At 42.2% G+C, this 24,862-nt stretch overlaps 1 protein-coding gene and 6 non-coding genes across 7 annotated transcripts; 6 read left to right on the top strand and 1 right to left on the bottom strand.

Annotated features, from left to right (window-relative positions):
* Window positions 1–95: 95 nt before the first annotated feature.
* rnf208 (ring finger protein 208) lies at window positions 96–24,862 on the bottom strand. The gene is made up of 2 exons (XM_067395628.1): window positions 24,235–24,862; window positions 96–2,337 (listed from the first exon to the last, which is right to left on the bottom strand). Exon 2 carries the CDS (start codon window positions 1,306–1,308, stop codon window positions 523–525), a length of 786 nt encoding a protein of 261 aa, XP_067251729.1. The 5' UTR covers window positions 1,309–2,337; window positions 24,235–24,862; the 3' UTR covers window positions 96–522.
* Window positions 18,668–18,800, top strand: LOC137029772 (U8 small nucleolar RNA). The gene has a single exon (XR_010896335.1). It is a non-coding gene; the product is annotated as a U8 small nucleolar RNA (small nucleolar RNA).
* On the top strand, window positions 19,169–19,301 carry LOC137029767 (U8 small nucleolar RNA). Its single transcript, XR_010896331.1, has one exon. It is a non-coding gene; the product is annotated as a U8 small nucleolar RNA (small nucleolar RNA).
* LOC137029771 (U8 small nucleolar RNA) lies at window positions 19,679–19,811 on the top strand. Its single transcript, XR_010896334.1, has one exon. It is a non-coding gene; the product is annotated as a U8 small nucleolar RNA (small nucleolar RNA).
* LOC137029766 (U8 small nucleolar RNA) lies at window positions 20,341–20,473 on the top strand. Its single transcript, XR_010896330.1, has one exon. It is a non-coding gene; the product is annotated as a U8 small nucleolar RNA (small nucleolar RNA).
* LOC137029768 (U8 small nucleolar RNA) lies at window positions 21,133–21,265 on the top strand. Its single transcript, XR_010896332.1, has one exon. It is a non-coding gene; the product is annotated as a U8 small nucleolar RNA (small nucleolar RNA).
* Window positions 21,677–21,796, top strand: LOC137029773 (U8 small nucleolar RNA). The gene has a single exon (XR_010896336.1). It is a non-coding gene; the product is annotated as a U8 small nucleolar RNA (small nucleolar RNA).

The following is a 24,862-nucleotide window of genomic DNA, read 5'->3' as shown; positions in this document are numbered from 1 at the left end:
ATATATATATATATATATATATATATATATATTGCAAGAAATTACTTATTGAAAAGTAGTATCTACTCAGAGAGTATGTGATTTTGGATGCAGCACAGGTTTAGAAAATGTTTGCAAAATAGCTGAATTGCTTACAGCATCTAAATGAGCTACTAAAAGTTTAGACCAAACAAAAAGTTTGACTTTAAATTCTTTATTGGTCTTTATTATACCCAGTATGGGGGGAGATAGACTTCCCTTGGCATTCCCATGTAAAGAGATGTCAATGACGAACACATCCAAACAAGAGATCGAGGGCTATAGGGAAATCAGTTCATACATAAAATACATTTACTCTGATATTTCATATCTCTGTCTTTGCACACAAGTGTCCTTTTCACTTCAAGTCCACATAGCATCCTGTGCTATTAAATATACAGATACATCTGTGACCCTTTGGAGAAGGTGAATGTGTGTGACTCAAGGTTTTCAGATGTGGATAGCTTTTGGGATGAGTTGTGCCGGTCATCAGCCCCCTCCGGTCTACATGATGCCACAGGAGGAAAGAGGGTTGGCAATGTGGCAAGTGCAAGCCGACTGACAGTACTGGCGGACCGTCTGATAGCAGCTGCGGTCACCGTCGCTGCCCCACTGCACGGTCCCCGCCGGATCAGGCGGCAGCCGGCTGAGGATGCTGGTGTTGATGGCCAGCGCGGCTAGCCCGTAGTCGGTGAAGAGCACGGTCTCGCGGCGGCAAGTAGGGCAGGAGATGAACTTGTACTTGGGACAGGACTCATACAAGATCTGCAGGCATTCCTCACACACCGAGTGCAAACAGGACAGGATACGTGGTCGCTTGCCAGCAAAGTTATAGGTGTGTCCACACGTGGGGCAGTCCAGTGGTTCGCATGGCATTACTGGGCCTGAGGAGGTGGAGGAGGAGGAAGAAGAAGTGGAGGAAGAACGGAGCACGTACTGGTTGACGATTACGTCGTCCATCTTGTAGTGGAACTGATGGTAGCAGATGTCGGAAGTGCTGGCCTTGCGCTGGGCAAGATAACTGGCTTCACGGCGGAGGATGGGGGCAGGAGGAGACACTAGGGGTCTGGGTGGGACCACAGTGTTCCCATTGACCTCCATGGACAGGTCCCCACATGCCTGGTTAACAATAACCTCGCCCTCGCCTCCTCCATCCCAGGCCACACGGGGAGGTGGTGCGTAGCGAGGCTGGGTCACAGGGACCGGACACTCCCGAGGGAACTTCTCCGACTGGATGATCTTGACGGTGTCCATAGGGATGGTCACAGGTTGGCGCCGCAGGCAGGACATTCACTCCTAGGTGTGGTGTTCTTGGCTAGAGGAACTGGGTGTAGTGTACGGTCCTGCAGAGAACGTCTTCAGTGCACTGGGGGAGGACATTCAGCCATTGCAGGGGACATGAGGACGGATGGGTTTGTCCATTGCTGTCTCAAAGTCCCTCCTTGGTCACAGGCTGCGTCACCCTGAGTCTTTATGTGGCACAGATGGACAAAGACTTCCAGCCAGTGCACAGTATAAAAAGACCTGAAGGACAACAGACAACTGTGTCTTGCTTCAGATGTCACAAGAAGTTGCAGCTTGTGGCTCCAGTGGTTTACAAAGTTTTGAGGCAATGACTTACACCCTGTTCACTGATATTGCACAATTGAGAGTTCAATGTAATAGGATATTCAATGATATTATTTCTTACAAATAAATGGCTAAACACTAAAAGTGCATCACACTCAAGATCAGAAGATATGTTGGCAATTGTTTCAGTGTTTTCACTGTTACAGCACATTTATTTGGACAAAAATACAATAAGGACCTAAACACAGAGTACCTTGAAGAGAATCTTAGGATCTTACTAAGAAATTCTGTTGTTTAATACTGTTAGCCAAACGTCCGTAGACTTTTCTCATGGGTTGCTTTATGAGTTTCAGAAAGGAACTGATGCAACCAGCCAAAAACAGAAGCTACACCCACTCCAATGTCACAATCTTCTTCCTGTTTCAGGTCCCCGTTGTGGTATGACCATGCCCTGATCTTGCTTCTTCTGGTGATTGACTGCACTTACACCTCCCTGACCTTTGTTCTGATAAGTCTTTTCAGGGAGGTGCTCGTGTGGCATAGGAAAGATCTGGAAGGTGTTCTCCCAGTCCTTAAAAGACCAGAATTCCTTAAGGGGTCTGTGTTGAGCTTGACAGATTGTGCGTCCACTTTTTGGTGACGTGACAGGTCTGAGAGTGTCTCAGGAGTCTTGCCAGACCTTACTTGCTTCCAGCACTTTTCCCAGGGTGGTACAGATATGCAGACTCATAGGTAGTGGTGTTTCTTTTCCTGGAGGAAAAAAATAAAGCAATTCAGGTGATGCTAATGCAAGGACACAGCTCAGCCTTTTCCAGGCCATTTGCCTGTGTTCTTGGGAACACTGTCTAAAAAAATGTCCTGTCATCCACAGCTAAAAAACAGCAATGGGCAAATTTGGAGGAAGAAAATTTAAAAGCTGATTCTGTGCAAAAGACTGTAATCTGCGCAACATGTCCATTCACAGCAGTTATCTGGAACCCTGCAGCATCTTTTCCAGTCTAAAAAACTCCCTTGCTCTATCTGCCAGCTGCCATCTGGGGCCCTGTGGGGCATGGGCACTGTGGAGGAAGAGACTGAGGACCTGACCACAGAACAATCTGTCCTACAGCTATAAACCTATACATGCACTACAACACAACACTACAGAATCCCACTACTCTAAAATGGCTGCCAGTGCTTATTTAAAGTCAATGAGAATAGCTGTTCGCAGCCCATTTTACTTCCAGAATGTGACATATTTCCGAATGAAACAGGATATTCAACAAGAAATAATGTAGGGCGGGACATGATTTAATTTAGCATAAATTGATTGTATGGTGAAAAGTGGGTGTGACATATCAGAACAAAGATTATGAAGAGAAACATTTAGGCTGCCAGTAAATTGTTTATAATAAGACAGTAATTTGCATTCATTAAGTAAAAAATGTTACATGTTTTGATTTCACGTTGACTTAAAGCAATAAGGTATGAAACACTGTGCTATATTTACATTTATTAGACTTTATATCCAGAGTGACATTTGTATTGTGAATCTAACAAAGGACCAGAACAATACATTTTAGTTGTGTCATATTTGTATGTAAACATGAGAAAGGGTGTAACAATTTAAAGAATTATCATCTGAGAAAAAAGATAAAAAAATGTTGCAGTTAAGTGTGGTTTGTGGATGTGTGTGTGCTTTATTAACAATGGTGAGCACATTGACACATCTGTAATAGTTCTCTGCATTCTGTGCATGATGTGATGATAGAGAATGTAATAGAGAGAGAAAAAAGAGAGGGAGGGAGAAAGAAGCAGAGAGAGGAAGCTGACCTACATGCAGCACAAAAGGTAGAGAGAGAACATGCTTCCTTTTACTCCACATCCACACTGTGCTAGCCATCTTATGTGATAAAATAGAATGCTTCCATTAAATTAACAAAGCTGCTTACACTGCAAGCGCGTGACAGCACTTTAATGATTATCACAGGAGCATAATTTGTCGCATCACAGTGCTCTGCTGGCTCGAAGAGGGGAATAGTATGTTCATGTCATGTTGGAATTACCATAATTACCATTTTTTATGATTAGTAAAAAACGTACTCGGTTACTAACGTAACCTCGGTTCCCTGAGATACGGAACGAGTACTGCGTATGGGGAAAGGTCTCCCTTTTTCCCCGCTGCTGAAGCCTTTTTCAATAACGCAGTGTAACTGCACCGTCATTGGTTCACTCATAGACAAGTTGTTGAACCAATGGCGGCGCGGCATAGCTGCGCGGCCTATGGCGACAAAGCGCGCGAATATTCCCGCCGAAATGGGCGGGGTATAGGGCTATATAAGCAGGCGTTTCGCCATAGGATTTCAGTGTCAATCGACTGAAGCGACGACCCTGAGCCGCAGCCTCGTGGCACGGCAAGTGACGCAGTACTCGTTCCGTATCTCAGGGAACCGAGGTTACGTTAGTAACCGAGTACGTTCCCTTTCGATACTTCACTCGTACTGCGTATGGGGAACGAATTCAACCACGCCGTGCCACGGCTGGGAACGATATAGCTTGCATTTGGCCACCCAGAGGGGGGCAAAAAGGACAAGCGGAGGCAAAGCCTAACCGAACCCATGGTTACACTGAAGGAAGATACTTCCTATGGTGGCGTGAAGCGGGACCTGTTGGAAGCCGCCAATCACACCGACAGGACCCGAGCTTGTAAGGTCGGGACATCGAGGTGATAGAACCTGACAAAGGTGGACGGCGAAGACCAGCCGGCCGCCTCACAGATGTCTTGGATGGAAACTCCGTTGGACCAAGCCCACGAGGAAGCCATTCCTCTAGTGGAGTGGGCCCTGACTCCTATGGGGCAATTAGTGCCCAGTGAGGAGTAGCACAGGTTAATAGCATCCACTATCCAACGGGAAATGCGTTGTTTCGAGACCGGAGACCCTTTGGTGCGGCCGCCAAAACAAACAAAGAGCTGATCCGACAGTCTGAAAGACTGTGATCGGTCTATGTAGGTCCTCAATGCCCTGACTGGGCAGAGTAGCTGCAGCTCTGGTTCGTCCGCCGAGGGAGGAAGAGCAGAGAGCGAGATGACCTGAGCTCTAAACGGAGTTGAGAGCACTTTAGGGACGTAGCCATGCCTAGGTTTCAGAACGACCTTAGAGTCACCAGGCCCGAATTCGAGGCATGCAGGGTTCACAGAGAGGGCCTGCAAATCGCCAACACGCTTTACCGATGCTAGTGCTAGTAGCAGAGCGGCTTTTAGTGTTAGGGGCCTGAGGTCGGCTGAACCCATTGGTTCAAATGGGGCTCCTTTCAAGGCCCTGAGGACCAACGAGAGGTCCCAGGAGGGAATAGTGAGAGGGCGAGGAGGATTCAAACGCCTAGCACCTCTCAAAAACGGATCACGAGCCCGTTTCGTCCCACCGATTGGCCAGCAATAGGAGCGTGGAACGCTGCAATGGCTGCTACGTACACCTTAAGCGTGGAAGGGGAGCGCCCCCATTTCCAAGCGTTCTTGGAGGAAAGACAGTATGGAAGATACGTCACTCTCCACAGGGTCTATGTTGCGTGTTGAACACCAATCAACAAAGACTGACCACTTCTGGTCGTAGAGGCGCCTCGTAGATGGGGCTCTAGCCTGAGAAATGGTATTTAGGACGTCCTCGGGGAGGCTAGTCGGCTCCCATCGAGGGACCAGAGGTGCAGAGCCCAGAGCTGCGGCTGTGGGTGCCAGATTGTTCTGTTTGCCTGAGAGAGGAGGTCCCGTCTCAGGGGAATCGGCCACGGGGCTCTTAGAGAGAGCCTGAATAGCTCTGAGGACCAAACCTGGTTCCTCCAGAGCGGGGCCACCAGAAGGACTCTGTGCTGGTCTTCTCTGATACGCCTGATGACCTGGGGGATCAGTGCGATCGGAGGGAAAGCATAAAGGAGCGTGCTGGGCCATGTGTGGGCCAGAGCATCTACTTCCTTCGAGAAAATGTTGGGCAATGAGAGTTGTCTTCTGAGGCGAAGAGGTCTACCTCTGCCTTCCCGAAGAACTCCCAGATCGTGAGGACCACTTGGGGGTGGAGCATCCACTCGTCGGAGGGGATGTTGCTCCGTGACAACATGTCCGCACCCAGATTGTTCCTGCCAGGAACATGAGTCGCTCTGAGCGACTGAAGCCTCGGAAGAGCCCATTCCAGCAGTCGTTTCGCCAGAGCGCATAAGCGGCTGGACGAAAGACCGCCTTGGTGGTTCAGGTATGACACCACCGTCATACTGTCTGACCGAACTAGAACATGACGTCCCGTCAAGTAAGCCTGAAAGAACTGAAGGGCTTTCATCACTGCTAGCATCTCTAGACAGTTGATGTGTAGATGGCTTTCCTCGTGGCTCCACGAGCCGAAGGCCGGTCTGCCCTCGCACACAGCGCCCCAGCCCAAGTTGGAGGCGTCTGTTGAGAGCACCGTCCTCCGTGAGACCGCCTGTAAGGGGACTCCGCGTTGGAACCATACTGGATCCATCCAAGGTTTCAGGGCTAGAAGACAGGCCCGATTGACCTTGAGACATAGGCGGCCGTGCCGCCATGCGCTGGGAGGAACCCGGAACTTCAACCAGTACTGAAGAGGCCGCATCCGAAGAAGGCCTAGCTGCAGCACCGGGGAGGCGGAAGCCATCAGCCCTAGCAGCCTCTGGAAAAACTTCAGAGGGAGATAGGCTTTGTTCGTGACAGATGCCGTGAGCTGCTGAATTGCCAGGGCGCGCTCTGGCGAGACTACTGCCGTCATACGGACCGAGTCGAAAACTGCTCCCAGAAACGAAATTCGTTGAGTGGGGCATAGCGAGCTCTTGGCTAAGTTGACCCTGAGACCCAGGCATTGTAGATGGCTGAGGAGCACGGATCTGTGGCGTTCCAGCTCGTCTCGCGAACGGGCTAAGATGAGCCAGTCGTCGAGGTAATTCAGAACCCGGATTCCCATCTGTCTCAGAGGGGAAAGCGCCGCGTCCATGCACTTGGTGAAAGTGCGGGGAGCCAGAGACAGCCCGAAGGGCAGGACCGTATATTGGTATGCCACCCCTTCGTATGCGAATCTCAAGAATCGTCTGTGACGGGGGGCTATCTGGATGTGAAAATACGCATCCTTCAGGTCCAGCGAGCAGAACCAGTCCTCGGGGCAAATGTGCGCGAGGATCTGCTTCAGCGTCAGCATTTTGAACTTCCGTCTCATGAGGGAGTGATTCAAAAGCCTGAGGTCTAGGATGGGTCTGAGACCGCCATCCTTTTTGGGGACCAGAAAGTAGCGGCTGTAAAAGCCTGTCTCGCTCTCTGACGGAGGAACCATTTCCACAGCTCCTTTTTCCAGCAACGACATGACTTCGGCCCGGAGGACATGAGCGTCGTCCGGATTGACCGATGTTTGAAGCACCCCGGCGAAGCGGGGGGCCGTCGTGCAAACTGGAGCGAGTAGCCCTGGTTTACGATCCCCATGACCCATTCTGACACATCGGGGATGGCCTGCCAGGCCTCGGCCCGAGTGGCTAGGGGTTGAATAATGTTGGGTGACAGACCGCCGTTGAGAGGGTCGTACACCGCGAGGGGTGGAAGAGGAAATTTGCTCTTTTTGTGATGAGGTAAAAATTTGTCCGCCGTGAAAACGGCGTTTGGAGTGGGCGCAACAGGTGTGGGCCCAGCTGTCACTTGGAGTATGTTTCCCACGCCCGGAAATAAACGAGGCGGAGGGGAAATTACCCGTGGGAGCTTTTGGGGTGGTCCGGTCGTAACGGGACGGTCCCCCATCCTCTTCCTGTCCGACGAATCAGGACGACTTCGGAGGCACCGGGTCCAGCACAATCCTGGGCCGGGGTCCCTGGCGCCTCGGGAAGGGAGGGCGCTTCGCAGGGCGCGAGCGCTGGCGATGCTCCTGGGGCGGCGCTGCCTGTGTTGCAGGTGGGGCTGGTTTGTTCTGCTGAGCCGGCGCAGTCCTGGGGCGGCTAGACGCAGAAGCGGAGCTGGAGCGCTTAGGCAAGAAATGCCTCATAGCCTGAGACGATTTCTGCGCGGCAGTAAAGCGCTCAGTGAAGCCATCCACTGCAGGCCCGAAGAGACCAGAAGGCGAGACCGGGGCGTCTAAGAAGGCCGTCTTGTCTAGGTCTTTGATCTCCGTTAGGTTGAGCCACAGGTGGCGCTCCAACACGACCAGGCTGGCCATGGAACGACCGATGGCCTGGGCCGTAGCCTTCGTAGCTCGCAGGGCAAGATCCGTGGCGCTGCGGAGATCTTTGAAGGCTGGCGCGTCGATTCCAGACTCATCCAGAGAGCGGAGGAGTTTGGCCTGGAATGCTTGAAATATGGCCATGGTGTGGAGCGCAGAGGCAGCTTGGCCCGCCGAGGTGTAAGCCCGTCCAGCCAGAGTAGAGGTGGTCCGACAGGGCTTGGAAGGAAGGGCCCTCTTCGTCTTCCAACCCACAGCCGCGGGAGGACAGAGGTGAGCAGCCACCGCTTCATCTAGGGGTGGCAAGCGCTCGTATCCCTTCTCCTCGGCGCCGTCGACGGCGGTGAGGGCGGAGCGGTGCGTAGTGTGGAGGCGGGCAGAGTAAGGAGCGCGCCACGACTTCGTCAGCTCTTCGTGGACCTCAGGAAAGAAGGGCGCTGAACGCTGGCGAGGTGCTTGGCGGCGGCCTGGCAGAAACCATTCGTCCAGGCGGCTGCGAGACGGCTCCTCTGGAGGGGCCCACTCGAGGTCCAGCTCTTCAACGGCTCTAGACAGGATGCGGAAGAGCTCGGCATCCATGCCCTGGCCATGCTCGATGGGTTCCAAGGGAGGCGGTGGAGCGGGGTCTTCCGGCTCGCCAGCCCATCCTTCCGCTTCGGAAGCCGCAAGAGACATGGAGTCGTCTTGTTCGTCGTCTGTTCCCCCGAATGAGACGAGGTCACTCGCTTCTGCGGAGGGACGCTGCTCAGGGCGAGAGAACAGAACTGGAGAGAGTTCCCTGGGAGGAGAGGGCGAGGCACGCGGGGGCTGGGCCGGCGTGAGCTCGCTCAACTCCTGGCGCTGAGTCGCTCTACCCCGCTGTCTTTTCCTCGCCGGACCGCGGGAGGAAGGAGACGGGAGGGCGCGAGCGGCGAGATCGCCCTCAGTGAAGAAGGCGACCCGCGAGCGCAGGGAAGCGAGACTCATACACTCGCAGTGCGGGCATGAGTCTCCAGCGAGCGCGCCGTCTGCGTGGGGCTTGCCCAGGCAAGCGACACACTCGCTGTGTCCATCGTCGTCGTGCAGGGGGGCCCTGCAAGTACCACATGAGTGGCGGGGCATCGTGAGACGCCGCTGCCGTGAAAACGGCAATTGGGTGGCTCTTTTAGAGCGGCGAGGGCCGCGGAAGCTCTTAAAGCGGTGAAAACCGCTGGAAATCGCTCTTTTAGAGCGGCGTTTAAGCCGCGGATGAAGCTCTCAGGCGGCGCGCCGGATGGCGGCAGGGGACGCACAGGAAGCGGCCGGAAGCGGGAAGCGGGAGGCGGCGGCTCGGCGACGGCGCTAGAAGCTGCAGTCCGCGAGGGCGCCGGCGCTTTCTTCCACCGGCGAGTCCAGGCGAGTCCGCTGCGGGAGCCTCTTCAGACGGCGGCGAGAGCAGAAGGCGGCGAGCTTCTTCGGCTTCAGGCGGAGATCAGCGAAGAGAAGTAGATGTCGTCGCTGAAGGAGAAAACACTGAAATCCTATGGCGAAACGCCTGCTTATATAGCCCTATACCCCGCCCATTTCGGCGGGAATATTCGCGCGCTTTGTCGCCATAGGCCGCGCAGCTATGCCGCGCCGCCATTGGTTCAACAACTTGTCTATGAGTGAACCAATGACGGTGCAGTTACACTGCGTTATTGAAAAAGGCTTCAGCAGCGGGGAAAAAGGGAGACCTTTCCCCATACGCAGTACGAGTGAAGTATCGAAAGGGAACTGTCTTTGGTCTCGTAATTACACACTGGAAACTCGGAAATTAATGAAAGCCTGCTGTGACAACCAACATGGTAGTGACATCAACACTTAAAAGGATATTTAAACCAAAATGAAAGTTCATTCATCATTTATTGTTATTTACTGTCATTACTTATTATTTTTTTCTATGAAACAAAAGGAGAGTTTGAAGACCACTGATATTATAAGTGACAAAAAAAACACACACACACAAAGCACTATAAATGTACAGTATGCACGATTTTGCCACTCTACTGAAGCTATTTGATAACACTGTGTGATGAACAACACAAAATGTAAGTAATTATTAACTGGAAATCTCTCTGTATTCTAAAGGTTTGGAATGACATGAGTGTAAGTAAATAATGACAGTTTAATTTAATTTTATGGATGACATAGCCTATTCAGGGTAGTTACTACTACACATTTAGCCCACCATTTCTGTTATTTTCATGCAGTGCACTTTTGTTCACACTGTCAGACTGTATTAGAACTGACAACCACAAGTCTCAAAATGTCCCACTCACACAGCTGCTTACAGCAGTGGCTCGAATACTGTCTGTATGAAAGAACAAAAGAACCTTTTATTCTATCAATAATATCAGTAATATCAAGTGACTAAAGTAAATGTCAAAGATGGTGATTTAAATAACACTGAAAGTACTTATCACAGTTGATACAGCGCAAGTTTACCAGTCAAATCTTAATTAACAGACAGCAGCTTTTATATCAAAGTGGAGGGTGAAGCATTTGAGTCATGCGCAGACATACAGTATCTCACAGAAGTGAGTACACCCCTCACATTTTTGTAAATATTTTATTTTATCTTTTCATGTGACAACACTGAAGAAATTACACTTTGCTACAGTGGAAAGTAGTGAGTGTACAGCTTGTATAACAGTGTAAATTTGCTGTCCCCTCAAAATAACTCAACACACAGCCATTAATGTCTAAAACGCTGGCCACAAAAGTGGGTACACCCCTAAGTGAAAATGTCCAAATTAGGCCCAATTAGCCATTTTTTCTCCCCAGTGTCATGTGACTCGTTAGTGTTACAAGGTCTCGGGTGTGAATGGGGAGCAGGTGTGATATATATGTTGTTATCCCTCTCACTCTTTCATACTGGTCACTGGAAGTTCAACATGACACCTCATGGCAAAGAACTCTCTGAGGATCTGAAAAAAGAATTGTTGCTCTCCATAAGGATGGCTTAGGCTATAAGAAGATTGCCAAGACCCTGAAACTGAGCTGCAGCACGGTGGCCAAGATACATACAGCGGTTTAACAGGACAGGTTCCACTGAGAACAGGCCTCGCCATGGTCAACCAAAGAAGTTGAGTGCACGTGCTCAGTGTCATATAAAGAGGTTGTGTTTGGGAAATAGACATATGAGTGCTGCCAGCATTGCTGCAGAGGTTGAAGGGGTGGGGGGTCAGCCTGTCAGTGCTCAGACCATATTTCACACACTGCATCAAATTGGTCTGCATGGCTGTCGTCCCAGAAGGAAACCTCTTCTAAAGATGATGCACAAGAAATCCCGCAAACAGTTTGCTGAAGACAAGCAGACTAAGGACATGGATTACTGGAACCATGTCCTGTGGTCTGATGAGACCAAGATAAACTTATTTGGTTCAAATGGTGTCAAGCGTGTGTGGCGGCAAACAGCTGAGGAGTAAAAAGACAAGTATGTCTTGCCTACAGTTAAGCATGGTGGTGGGAGTGTCATGGTCTGGGGCTGCATGAGTGCTGCCAGCACTGGGGAGCTACAGTTCATTGAGGGAACCATGAATGAGCAGAGCATGGTCTCTTTCCTTCGGAGACTGGGCCGCAGGGCAGTATTCCAACATGATAACGACCCCAAACACACCAAGATGACCACTGCCTTGCTAAAGAAGCTGAGGGTAAAGGTAATGGACTGGCCAAGCATGTCTCCAGTGCCCGGTTGCATAAAGCACCTTAAGTGTAATTTTCCCTTAAGATCGCCCTTATGTTTCCCTTAAACTTAAGGGTGTTGCAGAAAATAACCGTTAAGTGTTACTTAAGGGTTTCTTTAGGGAAACGTCATAAACCCTTAAGAATTTCCCTTAAGTATTTATTTTTCACTTAAGTAATGCGTAAGTGTTGCATAAAGCCCCTTAACCTTCATTTCCCTAAGTATATCGTAAGGTTCGTAAAACTTCACCTTAAGTGTTACACAGAGTGAGCAGGTTCAATCCAAGTCGTATAACGTGCCACGATCGGCCGCTTAATGATAGACAAATTGTACTTTAGCGGTTTATTCACATAAACATTGATGAAATATAACATCTTATAACATATCTTATATGGTAAACGGAAGCGCAAACGTGCGTGCATCACACGCAAAAACAACCCTCATTGGTTCTTGCGCGCACATTTGAGCTTCCGACACAGCCGTAATCATATGGATGTCTTTCAATAAATGGACATAAATGATGAGAGAATATTAAAAATATCTTTATTTGTTGTCCAAAGATGAATGAAAGTCTTATGGGTTTGGAACGACATGAGGGTGTCAGGGTGAGTGAATGACGGCAGAAATCTCAATTTTGAGTAAACAATCAATTTGAGTTTCTCGTCTCTTTCATATTTGGTTTTCTTTTTTGTTTTCCTTATCCATATTATGTTGTTTTCTGTGAAAACTTACCACGATACGTATTAACAAATAACGTGTCCATGGCAACAGTAGAATTTTTTAACGGCAAAACCTGGGATGCTGTCGTTAAACACTTAACGGTTTCCCTTACCTAAGAGAACAGTTTAAGAGATTATATGCAACACCCTTAAGTCATTCCCTTAGTTAAGGGGAAATCACGCCTTAAGTGTCATACTTAAGGGAAAAACTTAAGGTGCTTTATGCAACCGGGCACAGACCTAAATCCTATTGAGCATCTGTGGGGCATCCACATATGGAAGGTGGAGGAGCGCAAGGTCTCTAACATCCACCAGCTCCGTGATGTTGTCATGGAGGAGTGGAAGAGGACTTCAGTGGCAACCTGTGAAGCTCTGGGGAACTCCATGCCCAAGAGAGTTAAGGCAGTGCTGGAAAATTTAAAAATGTTGGCCACACAAAATATTGACACTTCGGGCCCAATTTGGACATTTTCACTTAGGGGTGTACACCCTTTTGTGGTCAGTGGTTTAGACATTAATGGCTGTGTGTTGAGGTATTTTGAGGAGACGGCAAATTTACACTGTTATACAAGCTGTACACTCACTACTTTCCACTGTAGCAAAGTGTCATTTCTTCAGTGTTGTCACATGAAAAGATATAATAAAATATTTACAAAAATGTGAGGGGTATACTCACTTCTGTGAGATACTGTAGTTATAGAGTAGAATGTGGTTGTCACTCCCGAAACATAACCAAACTATGTATGTATAACCATATTAATCACTCAAATACAGAACTGACAGCCATATTCTGTTGCTGTGTGAACATGCATTATCTTCTCTTCAGTATTTTGTAAGACAATATAAGGGAATTAATGTAGCCTAATGTATAGTATTTTGTTATTATCAACAATGTGTCACTTACGGATCCATTCTGGTTATATGAGTAAGAGCCCTGTGTGCAAATATGTGTATTTAATGTGCAACATTTACCCAAAGTGTGGAATGTTGGACTTCATAGTCTGGTAGCCCTTCTCCTTCGCTATAGCTGTGATAGCTAAGTGCATGATGTTGAATGACAAAATAACCTAACACTAGATGGTAGAGTACATAGTGCATAGTAAGTGCATAGTGTACAGTGTGTGATTTGGGACACAACTTAAACTGTACTTTTTAACAATACACAAGTACATTATTTTCATTGTTGTTGTTACTACTACATCACAGGTCAGATAATATGCCTTTCTGGGTCAAAGGACAATGCCTGAATTGCAGATATATCACGGAATGTATTTATACTACACACCTAAAAATGTATTTTAGCAGTCAAGAATTAAGTAATTAATTGAATTTAGCACAGGAATCAAACGTGACATGACATGAATAAGCTAGATAATGGCGTCTCTCCACTATCTGCATTCTTCTTTCCTCCCCCAACCACCCGTTTCTGAAGATTCACACTCTTCTCCAACCACAAACGTGGACCTCCACTCACACACACACACACCCACACCCACACACACAGTGGAACATGCGCAGGCGAGCACACAAAAACACGTTTGTTTTGCACCAGCTTCTTGAAGCTGTTGTGACTAGTCAGACATAATAACTCCTCATCATAACCTGTGTTTATTCTATTTCCCATCTCTCTCATTGGTTTAGTTGTTTACAATGATTTAATTAGGATGTGAACACAGGATGTGGCTTAAAACTGTCCTCTATTTTCTGGAGGTCACAGAAGCACCAATCAGCCAGTAACTGTCAGTCACATTCATTCGAGTTGCCACGGCACCGCAGAGCTGTGAGGCAGAGCCAAAAATAACCATGCGCTCTCACTGGTTCACAGACATGCACACACACAAAGGTGTGAATAAGCTTTCTGACATCAGCATAGTCATCTGGTGCATGGGCGTTGGAAACTGTGAGATGCGATGGGTGATATGATTGTCAAGCCTTCAGACATTTCTGTTTAGAGATCCTTAAACATAGTATATAAATAACAGCCATTATGGCAAAAATAAACGCCAACAAAAAGAGAACTGTACATAATCCTACCATTATACTAAATATGTGAAATTTGGATTTTAGTTGGTTTTTGAGTTGGATTTGTCAACTGCTACCTGAATTATTATGCCACGTATTTACTGTCATGAATAAAGATGCATTTCTATTGTGTGAGAAAAATAATAATCGTGACATAGGAGATAAATACTTCTTTACTTTTTTCCTATATATGACCCTGCATAAGTCGCACAGGTATATTTGTAGCAAAAGCCAACAATACAGTGTATGGGTCAAAATTATAAATTTTTCTTTTATGCCAAAAAAAATTAGGATATTAAGTAAAGATCATGTTCCATGAAGATATTTTGTAAATTTCCTATTGTAAATATATCAAAAATGTATTTTTGTGAGTGGTTATGCATTGCTAAGGACTTCATTTGGACAACTTTAAAGGCGATTTTCTCATTTTTTTTTTTTTTTTTTTTTTTTTTTTTTGCACCCTCAAATTCCAGATATTCAAATAGTTGTATCTCGGCCAAATTGACCCTTATGTCTGGTTTTGTGGTCCAGGGTCACATATGCAGATTTGTTTTTTCTCCTTTCTTATGGTTACAAACTAGGGCTTTCAATAGAACACAATAAATTAAAAATTGCATTAAACATTGCATAAATTATTGCATTAAACATAATGAATTGTTGCAAAAAACACAAGTTATTGTTTTTTTTTGTTTTGTTTTTTTAAATTCCATTAAATTTTAAACAGTCCCTTGTGGCCCCCTGGGGGTCCCCTGGTCTAAAAATATCTAAAAGATATATAACGATATATAAAATTGATTTTTGTCATGGTTTATTCATGGTTTTGTTTTCCTTCAAGTACTGTACAATATAGTTATGGTATCAGTTTATAATGCTATATACCATTTGATTAACATATTCATCATAAAATTATTTACATGGAATCCCAAAAGTACCATAGTCTAAGTATTACATTGTAAAAATGACTCCCTTGGTACTTTTTTGTTAGTGTTAAAAAGATTTTGTTGTAATGTGACTTGAGTCTAGTGCTCTCCAGTGTGCTTGTATATTCTACGATTTCAGTCAATATAGTGTCCAAAACACTTTAGCCCTGCAAATCGATTAACTGCTATTAATTTTTTTGTTTGTCAGGAGCAAACTCAGTTCAGCCTTTCCGCTACCATTGCACACAGGATTTCATATTTGATAAGACAAGCTCCTCCGTTATGTAAGAGGCTCATGAGAGAGACAGAGAGCAGATAACATATTAAAGCAGGCCAACTGTTTGCTGCTCAGCACAGCACTGCTGTGCTTAATGAAATCATGTGTGTGTTCGACCCTGTCAGCACAAAACATGATGGAGAGAGAAAATGATGAAGAGACAGTGAATAACTGAGATGAGCTGGGCTCCATTTCCCAAAAGCATTGTTTGCCAATGGTATCTATGATCTACTTACAAGGAGAGTGATGGTAGATATCAGATTGTTATACTATTTTTGACATCATAAATCATTACTATATTCTCATACACAGGTATTTACATGGTACCATGTTCGGTGACATTTTGTTGGCCACTTGATTTATATTCCTGCAGTGTTGCACTGTAGATGAGTGAAATCTAATTGCTTCTTCACATATTAATAATGTTGAGTTAATATTACTTTGTAATGTTCATTAATGATACTCCATATGCTTACTCAATAACTGAATGCATTGAGCATTGAGTAACTGTCAACAACATTCCTGAGTTTATCCACTACCTCATCACATTGTCAAGACATCACATTCCAGTACATTCTGGCACCACCATGATGACACAAATACACAAGTAATTTGCCTTACTGTGTTTTTTTCCAAGGTTCTAGGCTATAATACTTTCTTCTTCTATCCTAGTTTAATATGCAAGAGACAACTATAAGTAAAGCATTGTAAGGTGATTTTTTTTTTCTGGAAAATTCAAACTATCAAAATAAAAATTGCTCTGTTTGTTTGAGAATCAGCCTAACACAGCAACAGCTCAACCAATAGCATTTAGGGGTGGGCCACCTGTTTGGGTGACCAATGACAGAAAAGGGGGAGTGTTTGAAAAAGTCATTCATTTTACAATTCTGGTTGTTGACTATGGGTGTAAATGAAACACTTCACATCTAAAGTGAACATGAAATCAACGGAGACCATATTTAGGCAGATGGACAAAATTATATGATGGTTTTAGCAAACTTGCATTCATTCTGGCTTAATTCTGGTAAATAACCTGCTTTTCATGAATGCTTTTCTTATTGAATACCCTGTTTTACTAAAAAATGTCACCTTAGAGAAGTAAAAATCACTAGAAATCTCCACTAGCTTCCATCATGAACAGAATGCAATATACAACACTGAAAGCAAGCAAACAGATGGATGCACAGTCATCAAAATATCTGGAACATTCCAGTCCTCATACCCTGCTCACTCCCACAAATACACACACACATACAACACACAACGAAAATACACACAGGTACCACCCTGCACATTCCACAAGCACGTCTCTCCCTACCGCCCGTCTCTCTCTCTCTCTCTGGATACATTCCACCTGTGCAGTGGGACTTTCAGCAAGAGGGCATCATGTCCTGTGCCAGCGATGCTATCAGCTGTTCAACTCTGTCTCTTAAATCCTGTCCTGAGCCCTGTCCTTACAGCCAAAGCAAATCTCACACATACAGTCACAGGGCAATTTCATTCATGTTTATACATAAAGTGTATGTTTTTGAAACACAATATCAACAACTGATCTTAAATGCAAACCCACTTATGCATTTGTCAGTAAAAAAATAGTCATAAAGATCTTTTTAAAGGCCTTATAATTTCTTTGTATAAATCATGACATTTAATGTTGTAAACATGTCAATTCAGTTTTTAATGTTTACATTAATTTATACATTGAATATAACATGATAAGTGATGCTATATAGGAAATTTGCTTGATTGTTTATATCACCGCAAAATGTAAAAAAATATTATCATCCAGCTCTAATCTGCTAAATGTGACTATAAGGCCTGAAGTTATTAAGATATTATAAAGATTAACACCATGATTTTCTGTAAATATGCTTTGAATGTGTATTGTGAAAATTGGACATTACAAATGTGTGTGTGTGTATATATATATATATATATTATAAATAAAAGTAAAGTAATTTACACTTTACATGTATTTATCATCAAACCTATGAAATCTAAGTCAAACACTGTCAATGTTATGATATATACTATCTGCTTTTTAGTAATTTACTGATTTAGGTGTGTATTGTTATGAATATTATTATGAATATTATTATAAATATTTTCACATCATGTAATGGAATTGAACTGCTGCTTCATAGACACTTCAGAAAGTTTGTTACTGATAATTTCGCCAAGAAACTTTCGTATAAGCATTTGTAGAATGGTAATTTAAGTGGAATTCAACTTGAACTGTTAATCATTTCAATTTGATAAATACTGTATGTGTTATTAAAGTCTGCATTAAATGGAAAATCTATTACAGTTTTTTTCAACTGCTTACACACATTTTCAAAACGTTGCCTCTTTTTTTTTTTCAAAACTTTACACACAAATCCAAGAATTGCACACACAAAATGCAAAATGCCTCACATCTCTTGCAAAATGAAGCACTGCATTTAAAAATATCACAAGCATCTCCAAAGCAAACATTTGTCTTACTTTGCAAATACATTTGCCATAATATTCTATTTTTTGGATATATCATATACACAGTTACTCAAAACCTAAAGATTTTCTTTCATGAGCTCCTATGTACATTTCTGTACAAGACTGAAAGTAAATGGCAGATAGATGTTGAAAAGTTCACGGTAAACACGAAAGCAAGATTGAAACCAAACTTTATTTTTTACTGTAAGCATTTGTGGTTGTGAATATAGTTTTACACAGAACAAATGAAAAGAAATACATCAACCATGTGTAGTTGGACAGAAACAATGGTTGTGTTTGAAAAAGGAAATCAAGATACTTCCTGTTAGATTTTTGTGTTACATAGAGAATTGTGTGTTGTGTTTTGCAAAAAAAAGAGTCGAAGGCCGAGAATTAGTGTATGGGTTTGCAGATTTGGTGTGTGGTTCTGATGTTTGAGTGTCAGGTTTCAGAAATTGTGTGACAAGTAAGGATTTTGTCTGTAAGCAGTTGAAAAAAAAAAAAAAAAACTATAAACACATTTTATTGATATTGTGAATTATTTATACATGCATATGTTTTATGTTCAAAAAAAATGTTTTGACCTCATAATTTTTAAACAAAATTTTACAGCTTGATTTTCCTGTGAAACATCGGACCTCTAATATTATTTTGTCCTCATAAACCCCACCCCTTTCTTGAGATCTGCCTCCATCAACTGAACAATAGCTCCATGTCTCCGCCCTACATTTTTCCTTTTTTCCCCTTTTTTCAGTCTTTTTTTGAAAATGCAAGAAAGGTTTATAAAAGTCTCCTGAGACCATTTCAAAGTCACATCAGTAAGGTTTATTCTTACATGTTATCTTAAAAATAAGATTACAGAATATGATGAATGGATTCTATGAATATGCAATTATATTCCATATTTGTTTAGGGCTTGCAACTCCTTTATGAATCCTGGCTGATCTTGAGCTTCTACAGCTGTTAAAAAATACTTGTTGTTTTGTAATTGGTGAGACTACTTTTTTTTTTTTTTTTTTTTTTACAAATAATGTTATACATGAATAAATAACAAGAATACCCTTGGTTTTAAAATCCACCAATGGGATCGCAGGAACCACCAATATGCTAATATGAGAGCTGAAAAAACTGAATTCAAACTCTCTCTAGCTTACTTTTAGAAAAAACACACAAATGTTTGTCTGGTCCTAGTCATTAAATTTATCGCTAAATACTTGGCTTGATATTTTAATACTTCAAATGAGTTAGAAACACAACCATGATTGAAAATACAAGCACAGATTACAAAAGCTTTCTGAGACCATTTCAAAGTCATATCAGTGAGGTTTATTCTTACCTGTTATCTTAGAAATAAGATTACAGAATATGATGATTGGGTTCTATGAATATGTGATTACATTCCATATTTGTTTAGGGCTTGCAACCCCTTTATGAATCCTGTCTGATTTTGAGCTTCTACAGCGGTTAAAAATTACTTGTTGTTTTGTAATTGGTGAGACTACTTTTTTTTTTTTTTTACAACTGTGTAATATTTTTTGTAGTTGTGTAATGTTATACATGTATAAATAACAAGAATACCCTTGGTTTTAAAATCCACCAATGGGATCGCAGGAACCACCAATATGCTAATATGAGAGCTGAAAAAACTGAATTACTCTAGCTTACTTAAAAAAAAAAACACAAATGTTTGTCTGGGCCTAGTCATTAAATGTATTGCTAAATACTTGGCTTGATATTTTAATACTTCAAATGAGTTAGAAACACAACCATGATTGAAAATGCAAGCACAGATTACAAAAGCTTTCTGAGACCATTTCAAATTCACATCAGTGAGGTTTATTCTTACCTGTTATCTTAGAAATAAGATTACAAAATATGATGATTGGGTTCTATGAATATGTGATTATATTCCATATTTGTTTAGGGCTTGCAACCCCTTTATGAATCCTGTCAGATCTTAAATTTGTACAGCTGTTGAAGAAACATGATTGTTTTTCTCACGGCAACATAGTGTTGGGCCAGATCCGGCCCATGTGTGGTCCACGTATAATTGTCATGTATCAGATGTGGGCTGGTTCTGGGCCACACTATGTTGCTGTCTGGGTTGTTGGTTTATAATTGTTGGGACCATGGCAATAGTTTTTTTATTTAATAATTTTTTTTTTTTACAAATGTGCAATGTTGTATTTTTATTTTGTAGTTGCACAATGTTATACATGAAACAATAAAATACCATTGATTTTAAAATCCACCAATGGGATCACAGGAACCACCAATATGCTAATATGAGAGCTGAAAAAACTGAATTCAAACTCTCTCTAGCTTACTTTTAAAAAAACACACAAATGTTTGTCTGGTTCTAGTCATTAAATTTATCGCTAAATACTTGGCTTGATATTTTAATACTTCAAATGAGTTAGAAACACAACCATGATTGAAAATACAAGCACAGATTACAAAAGCTTTCTGAGACCATTTCAAAGTCACATCAGTAAGGTTTATTCTTACCTGTTATCTTAGAAATAAGATTACAGAATATGATGATTGGGTTCTATGAATATGTGATTATATTCCATATTTGTTTAGGGCTTGCAACCCCTTTATGAATCCTGTCTGATCTTGAGCTTCTACAGCTGTTAAAAAATACAATTTGTTTGCTGTTTTGTAATTGGTGAGACTGAGATAATAGTTTCTTTGTTTGTTTTTTTAAACAAATGTGTAATTTTTTTTGTAGTTGTGTAAAGTTATACATGAATAAATAACAAGAATACCCTTGGTTTTAAAATCCATCAGTGGGATCGCAGGAACCACCAATTGCTAAAATAAGAGCTCTGACAGCAATATAGTGTTGGGGGAGATCCGGCCCATGTCTGGTCCACGTGTAATCGACATGTATCAGATGTGGGCCGGTTCTGGGCCACACCATGTTGCTGTCTGGGTGTTGGTTTATAATTGCAATGTTGTATTTTTATTTTGTAGTTGCACAATATTATACATGAAAAATTTAAAATACCATTGATTTTAAAATCCACCAATGGGATAGCAGGAACCACCAATATGCTAATATGAGAGCTGAAAAAACTGAATTCAAACTCTCTCTAGCTTACTTTAAAAAAAAAAAAAACACACACACACAAATGTTTGTCTGGTCCTAGTCATTAAATGTATCGCTAAATACTTGGCTTGATATATTAATACTTCAAATGAGTTAGAAACACAACCATGATTGAAAATGCAAGCACAGTTTACAAAAGCTTTCTGAGACCGTTTCAAAGTCACATCAGTGAGGTTTATTCTTACCTGTTATCTTAGAAATAAGATTACAAAATATGATGATTGGGTTCTATGAATATGTGATTATATTCCATATTTGTTTAGGGCTTGCAACCTCTTTATGAATCCTGTCTGATCTTTAGTTTATACAGCTGTTAAACAAAAGCGCAATTTATTTGTTGTTTTATAAATGCTGAAACTATGGTAGTATTTTTTATTATTTTTTTTACAAACATGCAGTGTTGTATTTTTATTTTGTAGTTGTGCAGTGTTATACATGGATAAATAAGAATACTATTGGTTTTAAAATCCACCAATGGGATCGCAGGAACCACCAATATTCTAATATGAGAGCTGAAAAAAACTGAATTACTCTAGCTTACTTTAAAAAAAAAAACACACACACAAATGTTTGTCTGGGCCTAGACATTAAATTTATTGCTAAATACTTGGCTTCAGATTTTAATACTTCAAATGAGTTAGAAACACAACCATGATTGAAAATGCAAGCACAGTTTACAAAAGCTTTCTGAGACCATTTCAAAGTCACATCAGTGAGGTTTATCTTTATCTGAAATCAGATTACAGAATATGATGGTTGGGTTGAATATGTGATTATGTTCCATTTTTGTTTGGGTTTTCTAATCTCTTGAGGAGTTCTGTCTGATCTTGAGTTTTTATAGTTGTTAGTTAAAACTGTGAGATGATTCTGGATGATGAAAATATGGATGGATGTTGTTTTTTTCTGGTGCTGTGTGATAAGTATAATCAAGTTTTTGTCAGACTATGTTTGCATCCTCAATGAAATGGCTGTTTTGTGTGTGCCGAGCAGCTGTAGAGAACGCAGGTCATGCTAGTTTTAGTGAGGAGGAAGCAGTTTAATAATTCAGTGGCTGTCATTCAGAGCAGGCGTCAGCCATTTTACCCACAGTTCATTCACGAGAGAGACTGTTTGTTCCCTTAGCCTCTGTTGACATAGATCACCTTGTCCGTTTCACTAGACATGTCGCAAATACCATTACTAACAATGTTGGAAACTGGCCGATTGTGAGGAAACAGCAAACACTACAACTAATTAGCTTCAAAAGGTTAGCATTAGCTGAGTGACAAGCAAGCTGTTAAGTGAATCTTAATCATCACAAAACATTGGCTAATGATTAAACTGAACTTTTCTTACCACTATAACATGGATTTTTCAACATAGCTATCCAAAATGATCAATGACCCCAACAAGTCTGTCAAAACACCCACAATGAATGCTAATGATTTCGATCATATTTTGTAAGCAATCCTAATGGGATGAAACTATAAGGACAGACTGGCTAGATTGCAACTGTGTCTTCAAGAATAAACTGGACAATGGAAATTTTACCAGTGTGTTTAGCAATAGAAGTTTTACCAGAGTGTATGTCTCCTTCCATCCAATTTCAGCTTCCATCCAAATCTTAATGGAATGTCAATGCAATTTCTATCATATCATATTTCTTATATAATGCAAAAGGAACACAATTGGAACACCAGCTAATTCCAAATATAATGAAAAAAATACCCTACTGGATACAGTGGAATTAAGAATGCCACTTCTTAAAGGAATCACAATGGAATTTATATCAGAAATTGTAATCAATCCTAACATCAATCATCTTCTAGTATTTGATTTTACCAATCAGGGGTAAACAATTTGCCATCATGCTACATGGTGACACCAACAAGAAGTACCAATAACATTAATCAATACAAAGTCATTATTTTCAGCTGATGTTAGCATGACCTCAGGTGAACAGACAGATATATCTGTTTTTCTCCTTTGAGATATTGACGGACAGTATCGATTGCTGAATCTTCATTGTGTCGGGGCTGAATCTACACTACAGGAAGCAGACAGGGACTTCTGGGTGTTTGGTCAAGTTTTTGGTGCTTATTAGTATTCTGGGAGTGTGTGCATCTGTGTTAGCAGTTTTTAGTGCAGTGTTGTGGGAGGGGTGCGCCAGCAGCGGCGGTTATGCAACCAGAGCAGCATACGCAGCACACTGACTGCAGCGCCTGTGCATGCAACACACACACACACACACACACACACACACAATAACACTCCCAAGCACAGGTCCTTCTCTGTCTTAACCACACATATTGGTTAGTATATGTGTCGGTGTATAGTAGCCCCATGTGATCAGATGCCCACTCGGATAATGTGAGTCATTGATGGAATCGGTGTTTATGTGTGCAATAGTGAATTGCAACCTGCCCTATTCCACAACACGGTCAATACGGCCACATAAGAGCTGAAGTGTAAGTCCTGCGTGAGGATGTGGGACCCAGAATTGCAGAAATATGACACACTACTGTTACACAAAAATGCACAGAGATGCACAAAACCACATGCTACAAAAAAATCACATTGACAAATTGACAAATAAAGAACAAAACTACTGAACACCTACACTTTCATAATCTTTGCACTCATATACATATAATGTTAAAAAAAAGTGTTCAGTATTTTTTATATTTAACAATGTGATTTTTAGATTAATATCAATTATTAGATTATGTATATGAATCTAAATATATATATATATATATATATATATATATATATATATATATATATATATATATATATATATATATGCACCTATTTTTAGGTTATGTATGTTACAATACAATATTTAAAATGTACATATTATGCATTTATTATAAAATATAATAATAAATATATTAACTAAAAATATAAATCAAATAGCATTAAATATGTATACTATAAAGTATATATAATGAAATTCAAGTAAAAATATTTATTGAAGATTATATATTTATTAAAATATGATAATATATACATAGTATAATATAGTATACATATATAGTATAATTAAATTCAAGTCAAAAATATATGTTAAGGATTTAACCTGAACGTATTAGGTTACACCAATATTATATTTTTATGTTGTTGAATTTTTAGATATTAGGTATTAGGTAGAAATACCTCAAGGAAAAACTGCACATTCTTGTTTTACCATATACAACATTCAAATAACATTTAAGATGCTCATGCAAAGGTTCAAATTCATTTGGGCATATTATAATAATACACCCTTTTAAGCATGCTTACCTGTATTTAGTTGTTTCTAGTGTGCATTTAGTGGTGAGTCTCTGGATTTGGAAGAGTGGTGTGGTCAATTCATAACATCTTAATGTCTTTCGCACATGGGGACACAAAGTTCCTGTGATTCTGCTGCTGTCTCAGGCTATCTCGTCCCTCTAAGCACAGCCAATCGCATCAAATGCTCCTGTTGCATGCGAGAGGATGGAGGAAAGACTTCACTGCCTGTCTCCAAGAAGGATGGATGGAAGGGTGTAAGACGGGAAAGATGGAGGATGAGATGTCAGATGCGTCACAAAGCACCATTCTGTTCTTCTTCTTGTCCACGATGGGCTCTTTTTGTCCAGTGATGGTCCTGGTCATTCACTCACTCATTCATTCATTCACCCAGTCAGTCAGTTGTGTAAGAGGATTCGTAGTTCTCTGCCTCCGCTCTCCTCTTTTTCAGTGTTCTCACGCTCTGTCCGTCCTCTTCTTACTGGGTATTCTTACTAGAATGTTATTTCTATGCAATATCTTTCAGTGAAGCCAAATGTCTTTCCCTGTCTTCCTCTCTCTCTCTCTCTCTCTCTCTTACAAACACTCATACACACCCGCACACACACTCTCTGACTCACAAGTGCATGCTTTGCCTCTG

This window comes from Chanodichthys erythropterus, chromosome 10 (genome assembly GCF_024489055.1).
Source record: "Chanodichthys erythropterus isolate Z2021 chromosome 10, ASM2448905v1, whole genome shotgun sequence".
Classification (NCBI taxonomy): Eukaryota; Metazoa; Chordata; class Actinopteri; order Cypriniformes; family Xenocyprididae; genus Chanodichthys; species Chanodichthys erythropterus.
Note: the sequence above shows the minus strand (reverse complement) of the source record. Positions and strands in the feature narration are given on the sequence as shown.

Coding starts and splice junctions, on each gene's coding strand:
- rnf208 (XM_067395628.1), bottom strand. CDS start 1,308: ATGTCCTGCCTGCGGCGCCAACCTGTGACCATCCCTATGGACACCGTC.